The sequence below is a fragment of the Apis laboriosa genome, unplaced genomic scaffold (genome assembly GCF_014066325.1).
Source record: "Apis laboriosa isolate Shangri-la unplaced genomic scaffold, ASM1406632v1 scaffold202_cov151, whole genome shotgun sequence".
In the NCBI taxonomy this organism is placed as follows: Eukaryota; Metazoa; Arthropoda; class Insecta; order Hymenoptera; family Apidae; genus Apis; species Apis laboriosa.
In genome coordinates, this window is record NW_025222291.1 from 470,898 (window position 1) to 484,071 (window position 13,174).

The 13,174-nt window shown below is 32.4% G+C and overlaps 1 protein-coding gene across 1 annotated transcript in view; it reads right to left on the reverse strand.

Moving 5' to 3' along the window:
* LOC122712445 (zinc finger SWIM domain-containing protein 8 homolog) overlaps nt 1–13,174 on the reverse strand; it is a 73,811-nt gene that overhangs the window by 9,707 nt on the left and 50,930 nt on the right. Inside the window, exon 4 of the mRNA XM_043932133.1 lies at nt 1,944–2,195. Coding sequence (XP_043788068.1) covers nt 1,944–2,195 — 252 coding nt within the window. The remainder of the gene's footprint in view (nt 1–1,943; nt 2,196–13,174) is intronic.

Below are 13,174 nucleotides of genomic sequence, written 5' to 3' on the forward strand. Positions count from 1 at the left end.
ATGAAATTAAATGAATTAGGTATTAAATTCCTCATCCATATAGGAGCTCTTAAGGAAGTTCTTAAGTTAAGTCTTAAGGAATACGTTGATACGCGAATCGAATAGAAAATTGTTTTGTGGGACAATAGAGTGAAAATAGCTACTTTCAGAAACATGGAATATAACTAATTTATAAGGATAAATTGAAGGAAATTACTTTCACGTTTCAAAATAAGAATAATTATATAGAGTTGTAGACATTTTTTTTTTTTTTAATTATTTATATAGTCGCAGTTATAAGAATATGAAAGAATACGAAGAAAATGATTCGAGAGAAATTGTTTATGGATTTTCAAATTACCGACATGAATTGATTCAATAATGATCGATGCATCATAAATCTTGTCACTGAGAATATTCAGGTAATAGTCGAGAGATGCGTATATAATTATTTTGTTATTTTGCAAGTATTATTATATCGTCTTAAAGGAACGCAAAATTTTACAATCGTGAAGAACGATTATTTATAATTGGAAATATTAAAATATTAGTTGTAATTACTTTTACACGTACTTTAAAATTTTCAATCATTTTCAATATTCAATAATTGAAGATCCGTCATTTAAATATTAATTTATAATGGTGGCTGGAGAGATCGTTTCTCAAAAAATTCCGAGGATTTTACATCGATAAAAGTCCCATACCACGCTCGCGAAGACCACTTTCACTTTAATATCCATCCACAGGATAACAACTTTCGAATAAAATGCCTATTTCTCAAAGATTCAAATTTTCCTAAGCCAATAAAATTTCACTTAACGGGAAAATGATATAAAAGAAAGATAACGTATAAAAGAAAATTCTTAAAAAAAAGGGAAAAATCAAAGGGATAATAAATGGGGAAAATTAATTCCATCAGATTCTTCGTCGTATTAAGTGATTTCTTTTATTGATCCTCGTCACATATTATGTTTATTTCGGCTTATAAAAAGGAGATTCTGTGACGCTATTTTGTATAGAGGAGACATTATTAGGGTCAGGTTTCCAATTACGTCTATCCCGTCTTGTTTTCCGTCTAAAAGGGAAGCCTTCGAGCAAACCTACGCCTTCTCGATGCAGAACTTTACATAATGCCTCTTTCGTTTCTCGAATAAAGAAGCTGGTCAACTTTCAGACGCCTGAATCGCGATACCTTGTCGTATCGTGGACCCGTTCTCGAGTTATCGGTCTACTAATCACCGACGTCTACACACAGAACAGAACTATCCTCCAGAAATGCCTTCATTAATCTCACATTTTATTATTTCTTTCTCTTTTCTCTCTCTCTCTCTCTCTCTCTCTCTCTCTCTCTCTCTCTCTCTCTCTTTTGTTTAATTAGATCAGATAAATGAAAATATACATGAATTTTCATTTAAAATTGTTTCTTCTAATTTTTAATTTTATATTTATTTGGAAACTGAATATAAGTTTTGTGTTTTATAGAAATAAAAATACAAACGACGTATATGTTTCGATATTGTATATATATAACACAATAATATATTTGAAATTTTAAAAATTATTTTTTTATTAATGATCATCAAAGCTTCTTTTTATTCCTTTATTAGCCAATTTTATAATTTTTCTTTAATATTTGTCCATCCCATTGTCACACAGAAATAGTCACACAATTTACATTATACAAGTAAAATAAATAAATAAATAATTCATACATTATACGATATAAAAGAAGAATAAAACGAAACTATAGCCAACTTCCTGGACGCGATCGGTCGCAAGTAGTATAAGAAGAAAATGGACAGCCATCCAATACTATGATTTCAATTATCCAAGTGACATCGAAACAAGAAGCGTTTTAATTTCATTATAATATAACCTTAGAAAATCTTAACAAATAGATCGAGAGATTTGATATTTTTTACAAAAAGAATATAATTTTCAAGAAATATTCATCGATCACTTACCGATCTGCAGGGGGTCTTTCACGCTCCTCAATCGGAAGAAATGTTCGCCACGCTGGAACTCTTCCGCACTACCATTCGCCAAGCATGAGTACAGCCTAATATCCTCTTCGTTGTCTGGAAAACTCCAAAACGCTATCCTGAGCTGCAATTGCTCCGGAACAGGAGGATATACGTGTTCTACCAGCTCGAAAGGTATATGCGACGCGACACATCGTGCAGCGAGCTCGCATAACGTCGGCACTGTTTGTCCATCTGTAAGATAAAATGTTTCAAATGTAAGAAAATGTTCTTTCTTCTTCTTCTTCTTTTTTTTTTTAAGCGAAGGAAAACGTGAGAAAGGAAATATAAAGGAGATAAATGATAGACGGATGTAAATGAATATTATAACAAAATTGAATTGAAAATTTCATGAATACGATAAAAGGAAAATATTTATGGTTATATATATTTTTCTACGTTCTTTCCTCTTTTTTTTTAATTCTTATCGCAAAAATCTCTACTCAACAATCCTTTTCGAATCTTCGAAATCATTGCTCGCGAAATAATTCGAAAGAAATCGAAATCTATTCGCGAAAGTTATTATATACGCATGGATAAAACAAATTCTTTTCTCAGGACGAGAAAAAGAAGCGAGAACAGAGGCCGCAAAACCGTCGATGCAAAAATAATCGGCCTCTTTCTCTTCCGGCCATCTGTTTCGCGTTATAGCGATGCCTGGCACTTGGAATCGTTGCTTTGCCACGCTTTTCCCTCAGGGACAGGAGAGAAAAAAAAAAGAGAGAGGGAGAGAAAAGAAGAGGAAAAAGTCGGCATTTTTATCGTGGACAGGAAGCATCGGCGATCCTCGAAGCGCGAAAGAAAGACAGAAATATATCGATAAATGAGGCAAAATTTTCAAAGAAAAAAAATTTATTCTATTGGTTTTAATGAGGTAAGAAAATTTTATGCAATATTCTTCCAGATGGATAATTGGAGATTATTGAAATTTAGAATTATGTGTGTAATGAATTTCGATCATAAATAAGATATGTATATAAATAATAAGAATAATGTGAAAATTTCGTGGATTAAAAAGTATGTTTAATTATTCCATAGCAAATTATTCGAACAGAATGAACAGTTCCGATAATAAACGGTGTTGTTGGCCAACCTCGATAACTTTATTAATATCCACGTCCCTCCCTTGGGCTTCTTTGCGAAATTTTGTTGCGGTTACGATCATATCCATGCAGCTAGAAACTCTGATTAATAATCTATGGGGGAATTTATAGCCAAGTTTCCATTTTATTATCCATAATGAAACATAGATCGAATCTCGATTGTAGATTTCGAATAAGAAATTTGATTTGGCAATAAAAATTTGTTGGTAAGCTGAATCAAATTTCAATTCTTTACTTTAGAAGAGAAATAAAAATTTACACAAAAGTTTAAACAAAAATCTTATAAATAGGTAAAGTATTTCTCCAAATATTAACAAAATGTATTCTGCAAATCGGGAATAACTAACTTAATCCAATTGGGTACATCATCTTCAATCCAACTGACACTAATTACGAATTAATCCTCTAAAATCGATTAACATCGACGCGGGCTTCATTCCTAAATGGGATCATTTACGATATATTATATCATACGTATACATATACGTATAGCTTTATTAATTTTATTTATTTAAAATTTTCAAAAAAAGAAACTTCCATTTCCAATACTTTTCTGCTACGTATCCATTGTCTATTTCCAATAAAATCGATCATGCGAGAGAGGACAAAACGAGAGCTGATAGATTCTCGCGGACAGTCAATGGTTTCACGTCCGCGTTAATTTCACGGTTAAATTGTATTCAATTAGAATCGATTTGTGACTCGGTGAGAGACGTCCCTCTTTTTCTCCCCGTGCTCGTTCAGCTCGCGACAATAAGCACGGACGTGAGGCCTTAATGAGCGCGATAATGAAAACGGGTTCATGAACAATTTCAAACGATTTTGCATAATTGGGATGATCTAGGATCTAGCTCTATGAAACATGCATTTTAATTACTTATTTTCCGTACAGAGACGAGAAATCCTCAATCGACAAATTCGATTCTATCCATTTGATTCCCCGGGAACAACGCGTAAATGAACCTAATTTGAATTAACCCCCGACACAGGCAGCTTCCGGCTCGAATCATCCCTCCAAGCGGTGTTTCTAATTGATTGCAACGGCGTTTCGATCGAAACTTTGTCTATCCATTGAAATTTTAATAATGAATAAATGTATTTGAATAATTTTCAAGAATTGTATAGTAACTGGTTTGAATTGATAAAATTAAGAATTTTTTATCATCGTGTGTATGATGGATAAACTTTGTTTATCATTGTATTGAAATTTTAATATTAGATAATTTTTTAACACTGTACCTATTGATCGAGTTAATGAATTTTAATGTCAATTTTCATATTTTTTCAAAAAAAATCCAGATAAATATATCAAAAAATTTTTGATCCTTTCTCTTCTCCATTTATCGAACAAAAATAAATTAATGTACGTTTACCACTTCGATTTGGTTTTAAACGATTTATATTCAGCGAATTCTAATATCGTCATTTAATAGCAAAAAAAGCAAAATCATCTTCAGGGGTCAAGATAGACACGGAGGAACTTTTACCAAAGTCGGTTTTTGCGCGAGTGCAAGCAACAGAGTCTGTCCAGGGGAACGTAACCAACCCCTTATTGATTTTCCCTGTCGACGGAAGTGTAAGTTTGAGCCTCGAAGAAGGCCGTATGTAGCCATCCACGTTTCTCTGACAAAATAAGACCGACGAATCGATGCATTTTATCGCGCCAAACTTTAAATCTGCGTTTAAACTTCGCACTTTCTCTTAGTGGAATACCGGAATCCAGATCTCAATTGATCGATTTCTAAAGCGTGAAAGGATTCGTTCGACGTATATTTTGATCAATTAATTAATTATTCCTGCAATAAGAAAGATTCCTAGATGTTTTTTTTAGTTTTATTTAATTATCGATCGTAAAGTTTGTTTTGATTCGATTTACTCCAAAAAGAAAAAAGAAAAGATTATGAGTTACGAATAATAATATAATTTCTTTTATTAAATTATGCAATACTTTTCTCTTCGTTTTTCTCTTATTATTCATATTTTTTAATTTAAAGAAATTAGAACGATTTAAAATTTTAATCTCTCGGTTTTACATTTATGTATTTTGGTTAAAAAATTCGTATCGATGATGCATTTATTATCATTTACAATCATAAGAGTATCTTTTATATTAAGAGAGTATTAAATCTGTCACGAATATTGAAGTACTTCCAAGTAAATATTTGAATTAAGCCAACATGAGCATAAAGATAAAAGTATGGATAAAAATTCAACGGGATAAAAGTAAAAAGTTTTCGACTGAATCTCGCTAAAATTCCGGGAAAAATATTAATCCAGCTTTTTCGCACTCCATTATCGGAACGAGATTCACGGGATAATTCTTTTCGGGTCCGATTTTCACTGAAGTGCCTCGACTAAAAATTCTCCTCTGCCGAGTCTCGTCAATATTCCGGCACTTTGCAAAAATTTCCATTACTCTTCCCCTTTGTTTTTCCTGCAAATGTTTGGCCGATCGATCGCGAAAACCTTTCGCAACGTGTGTCGCTAAAACAAACCCCTAAATGTTTCAAACAAAACATAATTTTCAGAATTTGCAATGCATATCTCTCGTTTCTCATTTTCTTCAAAATAAAATCAAATTAATCAAAGTCTACACGTTTTTGATATATTCATTTTTTAAAATATTATTCGAAATAGGATAAACGATGATCCAAAATATATCAATTATCCAAGTATATTATAATTATAACTATGTAAAATTTCTGAGAAAGAATTTGATTCAATTTTTATTGTAAATTATTAAATGAACTAAAGATAAATTAATAAAGGTATTCTTTGGTATATAAATATTCTTGAATATTATTCTATAAAAATATTAGATCATCGTATAAACGCTTATTTTTATAAAATTAGGATATCACGTTTTAAGAGGAAAAATTGGAGATTAAAAATTGCAAATCGTCATGCAGCGATCTTCTATGAAAGCATCGAAATCACCAAAATAGATGCACGTACTGCCTGTAAATTTCGTATTAGCTCGAATCTCTTTTAGAACTCGAGGGGGGATGATCCTTGAAAATCTTAGTCGCCGGGTCTCGATAAATCCTGCTTGTGAATGATCGTCACGTCAACGTCTCGTTTCGACGTTATTTCAGAAGAATAAAGAAAGTTAAATGTGGTATAAAAGAAGGAAGAAGGGAGAAATAATTATAGGATAAATATTCTACGATTTTACTGTTAAAAAGAAGATAGAGATTTTTAAATACTTTTGTTTTATTCGAATGATTATAAATAATAAAACGAGGAGAGATTTTTCTATCTCGATAAAAATTATTCTCTTTCGCAACTTTATAAACTTCTTTCGTATTTAAATCGCGATGAACGATTAAAATTCAACTGGACAAGGATGCGGGTACCTTTCGCCTCGATAAAGAAACATCTGCCCCACTGCATAAGAATTAGAGATTAAGATTAGATCCTGCTTGCAGATGCACGGATAGCACAATAAGATTCTGATCTTATCGAGGATTCTTTGGTCGATTGAAAAAAAAGCTGAAGTGGTCTTTAAAAAAAAAAAAAATTTGTAAGATCAACTAAGGAAAAATTGAAAAATTCATTTGATTTAAATTAATCAACATTATTCCTATAATTATAATATATCAATTAAAACAAGAAATAAAGAAATAAAGATTTAAACTAGAGTAAAAAATTATTTTACAAAAATTTATATTATCGTCTTATAATTTCTTTGTAATTAAAACAAAACTTTGCATCTAAAAAAATTAAAACTATCTTTCGTATCCCAAAATCGATAGATTGAAAATGAATTTTTCTCGTTTTATAGAATATGATAAAATTTTTATTTTTTTCCCCCCCATTCCCACACAGAAATTACAGTAAGTCGATGCGCGCTAAATCATTTAGATGTAAATGAAACCCGGGTAATAATTTTCGTCACGGAAATGTTGTTTCGACGAATTCGAATCAGCGGGGCCCCATTTTAATTCGAGCAGGGCATCGCTGAAACGTTGCACGATAGCTCCCGTGGAGCGGCGGTCGTAAAAACTTTTAACGTAATAAAGGAAGTTCCTCCGTGCCTTCTTCGGCGCCGGATGAAATTGCACTCGCTGTGTCTGCGCGCATTCTAGTTGTAACCCCTTCGCATATCTTACGACCAGTCGATTCATCGCGATCATCGTTCATTCTTCGAACTATTCGGGGCTTGTGCTCGTCAATTTTTTTTTATTCTTCAAGAAAGAATCACTGATTTACGTATGATCCTCATCAACTTTTTCTTCATGACAAATGCAAATTAATTATATATATAGATATATATAGAGAGAGAAAGAGAATTCTATTAATATTCGATGATCCTTTAAACGAATCGAGATTCTTTTTGGATCTTTGGATACTAAAGTAAACATTTTATTTCAGTGCGAAATATTTTTCTATTGTACTTTACACAGCGATCAAGCAATTCATTTCAATTTTTTCTTCATTATAAATGCTTCGTGTAATTAAAAATTTTTTAATCTTCTCCAGTAAATCTTCCACGTTTTGTTCGTTAACAATCGCGAAAGTTTGATCTTCGTGCAGTTCAATATTAGTTTCGAGGGAAAATCCTGTAAGGGTGGAAATTCTGCTACGACATGTCGTGGCAGCCCCGTTACCGCGTAAAATCTGTCCCTGACGGGGAAGTTGCGAGTTCGATAGTCGAAATTACAGTTTATCAAAGGAGAAAAGCCGCACAATCTGGTAACGACGCGAGCCGGCCAAGTTTCTATCGTTGTTCCACGACTACACTTTTCCTATTTTCCCATCGGGCGAAACTTCTCACGTAATTCGTATGTTTCGTGCGAAAAATTTCCATGACACCTACGATTCTAATGGAATGGCCAAACTCGTTACGAATAGATATACCGAGCGTGATAAGTATTAATTCATTATTCGTGTTTACACCCTATAGATATCGAAGAGAATCGATATCTCTATTCTGCCATTGGCTACTCGATAGTTGACTACTTCAACAAAGATGATTGTATCATCTAATGATGTCTAAATAGGCAACAGCATTATTGGTGATTCATAGGTATGCCCAGAGATTTTTGTAATGTAAATTGGTCTACGAAAATTAACGTACGTACATCGAGAAAATATAAACTGTTTATCGTGGAATTCTAACGAGTAATTTAATCGAACGTTGAAAAAAAATAAATAAAAATTGGACGTCAACAGTATCGACATCCGTTCGAACAATCCCCCCATCAAGATCGTGGAAATCATCGACGGGAAGACAATCGTTGAATTGAACGACGTTAAAGCATTCGAGTGATTTTAACGATAGTTGGAGTTAACGCGTACCGTCCTCTCTATCCACGTGTAAAATGGCCCGTGCTTCCTCTCCTCTTTCGACGAGCGAGCCTCTCTTGACCTCGATCGAAGAAATCATCCCTGTTCCCGCGCGCGATCAACCCTCTTCCACCGATCATCCCTCGCGCCAATCATGGTATTTCGCAGAAAGAAATTACTCCTCGACGATATCCTCGAGGATCGAACGTCGAGCAGGCGGTGTTCGTTGATTCGTCATGACGGGAATTCATTCGGCGAGAGAGGAGATTGAATTTAATTGGAATTTAACTCACTGCTGACTGGAATTCTCTCTTTTTCTTTCTCGCAAAATTAAGAAATAATACGTATTAGAAACTTTTATAGGAGAGATATTAATGTGAGAAATATGGGAAACTGATTTTATAAGAATTATTGATTTCAGGAGGCGGAACAAGCGAGTTTTGATATTTTATTTTTAATTTCGGAGATAATTATTCGGAGATTTAATCTCGACAATCATTTATAAGTATCTGTGGAACAGATTCATGCACAAATGATTCTTTATTTTATCATAAAAATCTTTTGGCAATTTAAATAATTGTTTGGAAACTGAAAAATATTTATATTAATTATTCCAAGCATTTTTTTTTAAAATTAGAATTAAGTTTCTTTTATAAATTTTTCTATCTAAATTGGTCAAGAATTCAACAATGATAAAAATTTCATGAATAGAGAAGAGCGTTGATGAGAATATAAAATTTTTTTGTCAAATTTTTGCAAAATTCTCAGAATGTGAATTATTAAGCGACCTGGTCCTTCCACCGCAACAATTTCCACAACTTCCGGTTGCGGACAACAAGCACCGTTTTAAGCGAATATACCTTGCTGTTCACTGGCTCGTTCATTTTAACATTTCCTAACTCTTCTCTTCTCGTTGTTGACTTATCCTTTTTTCAAATGTTTTTCATCATGTTTTCTTCTAACAAATATAATTAATTTAATTTTATCTACCTTTGCGTTCAAAACAACATCGTTCCATTTAATTTGTTCAAACGTGAAAATTTTGAATATTTAATTGAAAAAATGCTAATTCATAGTTAATGGATTTTACTCTTTCTTTGAGATATTCAGATATTGATTATATGACATATAGAAAAACAATCAAAAATCATTAAATTTTACTCATTTTCTTATTTTATTTGCATTCGTATGATCATATCTTGATATTATAATAGCTTTTCTAAATTAAATTAAATCAAATTTTTTTTTTATTTTATTTATCTTTAATGAGATATAAAATACACGAATTTTTGTCAACAAGATTTGTCAACAAATAAATTCTTACAAATATAATAGAAAAATATAATATATTTTAAATGAAATTTATCTTAACGTAAACCTATATTAATCTAATCTTAACATGTAAATAAAGCATTTAAAACTATTAATCAAAAAATATATATGTTCAATTCTATGATAGATTAATCTTATCACAAAAAAATAATCATTTCTCTCTCCTGATACGTAATTGTTTATCGAAGAAACGAAAAAAAAAAAAAAAAAAAAAAAGAATATATCGTTTCAAAGATAACGAGAACAAGCACGAGTTCCAAACGATCCTCTGCGTCGCGTTTTATTTTGCATTTCAAATGACCCGCGCGAACGCGGGAGCAGCCCTCGTTGAACAACGTCAAAAATTTCGTGACAGGGCGGAACTTTTCTTCGAGCCATTGTTCCCTGATCTGCGCCGTAAATTAAATATGATTCACGACACGGACGACCCGTTAAAAACTTCCACCTATAGAGAAGATAAAGCGTTTGCCGCGTTCCCCTTTCGCCGGGGGCCATCTTGAATCTATGAGAGATTCGACTTCGCCATGAAACTTTTCTAGTCGTTTAACCGTGAACTTTTTATCGATTTTTCGCTCAGACTGCCATTATCGATGCATTTTCATCGAATGAGCTATTTGTACGAATGTAAAAAGGAAAAAATTATGAATGGGAAATTAGAAATCTGAAAATTTATCGATTTCTAAGAGATCTGGTGATATTATTTTTTGAAATATTATTTCGAGTATTATTCTCATAATTTCTTTTTTTAGATCTCTCTTGAAATGAACTATTGATCGAAATAATATGTTATTTATTTAACAGAGATTAAAATTTTTTTAAAAATAAATATTTCTTATTTCAATTTTAAATAAAATTCATCCAGATATAATTTTCATTTCAATCGAATTCTTCGAAGATTAGAAAGTTTGAAGTGTGATCAATGGTATCGCAGCCACAAAATAAAAATGTTTCTCCTATTTTCTACATATTCTAGCGACGTTACAGGGTAGAATCGGTACGCGTTGAAATTTCACTATGTCAATTTCAAAAAGGGATTCGAATGTAATAAAGAGTCGAGAAATTTTGCAATCGTTTCCTCTTTTCATGGATATCTCCGACGATGCGTTATTTTTTTTTTTTCTTTTTCTTTTTCCTATCAAATTTATCGAGTACAACAGAAGCGTCGAGCGTAACAAAGTTACGAGGATGGTGCACGCAATCATTTTCAATTTTCAAGACTTGCGTACATGTTTTTTATTTTAACCACGGATTTTCAATACTTTTTAGACTTTGAACGGATAGAAAAATAGAATGCACGAGAAGGAAAGAGAGAGAGGAAAGGCTCTTTTGTAAGAAGAAAAGACTTGTGAGCGTTCTTCGGATTTGCTCGCGTTGTTCCAAAGGATATTTTTAGACAAAAGAAAGATAATGGAAGATTTTTAATCGTGCAATTTTTATTCTTAACAAGCACGGCGATTATACATGTGCCTACAGTGAAGATAATACGCGATACTTCAGTTGAATTCAGTGTTTAATTAAGCCACTTAATGCGGCCTGTGCTTCTTGTACCAAGTTCGAGCAAATATCTCGTTAGATTTAATTAGTACTCCTCGTTTTCTAACAAACCTTACAATTCCGGTTCGGTGTCCTTCTTATCTTCGTTTGTCTTCAGAACGTGGAGCTTTTATGAGAAGAAAAAGAGAGTAAATGAATAACACTTTGATATCGCATTTAGATTGAAGAGAGAATCTTGTTGGAGTAAATGAATTAATTTATGATAGAATTTTTTTTTTCTATTCTACAATTCGTTCTTTCTTTTTTTTTTTTATTTTTTTTCTCTCTTTTTCTTTTTGTTAATTTTAGAAGGAATAATAATTTATCGAATATTTCGATCGTTCCATTTTCGAGATCAATCTTTATTTGCATTAAATTTTCAATTGTTATTTTTTTAAATTTTTTTAACTTCGTCTAATCTTCGCAATTATTCGAAACGAACGCAAGTTCAATTGTATAAAGAATGGTGGCGTGATTTTAATTGTAATTATCTGTAATAAAACGATTCGAATAATCTAATCGAAAATGGATTTTGAAAGTTTTATTAAAAGTTTTCAAATGATGATGATAGTGAAGTAGATTTTGATTTCGAAACTCAATATCTTAATGTCTTACGATTAAGAAATCGCGAAAGTTTCCAAATATCATTCCTATTAAAGAAACAATTCTATTAATATGAATTTTCTGAATTCCAATTGAATCTTTTTACATTTAAATTCTACAAAATTCACAATTTTATACAAATTTTTGTTTTTTTTTTATATTAAATCTTCATTTAATTTTATCATTAATTTGAAATTACTATTGTATCAATAACACTCGGTTCAAAAGAATTTTTCAACACGACAAAAAACTCTCACTTAACCAATTTCCAAATAAAAAGTGTGTTCAAAAAATTTTTACGAAAACTTTAATTCATAATTCATAAATCGTACGAAACTTTTCAACTTGCGAACAATATTTATTACAATTTCTTTTTCATTCTGGCGTTCCCCAGATTTTTCGAAACCAATCTCAACTTCCACCTACAATGATTTCGAACTTTCGACGGATAAAAAAATATTCACTGCAAAGAAAATAACGAAAAAAGAAAAAAAATCCTTATCGGCGATTAAAATTATCCATATGAGCAAGGCTCGTTTCGGCGAGGAACGCCGAACATTTACATTCGGTGTTTATCGGTATAATTCGGATATAATCGGGCGAAGCGACGTGATCTCGACCTTTTCGCTTATAAATTAACGGGACGCCGGCTGCGGTGGTTGTGCGCGCGGGACTCGCGACGGGAAATAGTGCGTGAAACGTAACTTTATACGTTGAACCTACGTTGCAACGATGCGTTCCATCGGTGCAACAACACACGTGTGCACGCTGCGCCGGCTACATAATATCACAATGCGGCCTGCTTGTAAACACACGTGGGATTCTCTGAAGGGGAGGGAGGGAGGAGGCTTGGGGAATAAAGCTGCCACAATAACGCATTGTAAAACAGTACAACGGATATACTGGAAGGGAGAGGAGAAAGAAACGGAAGAGACAAAGGATCGAAAAGAGAAATGAAACGGGCGATACATTTGCTCGCGCTTATCGTTGGCTACGTTCGAGTTTTAGTAGGGGTGGATAAATTGTGGAGGGGGAGGGGGAGAGGGGAAGTTGTATGCGATGGTATTCTTCCATCTTTCGTTTTGTATTCGTTTTTTTTTTTTTTTTTTTTTTTTTTTTTTNTACTATTGTTTCCTTTTTTTTTTTGCAATGAGTAACAAATCGATAGTTTAATATCTATCGTAGTTGTTGCGGTGAAATGGACACGAAACTTCCGGTGAATTTTATAGTAGATGTTTAAGACATATTAGATATAATATTTTACTGAAATAAGTTTGTCGGAAAGTTTTTTTATGCGACTTATATACAGTTTTT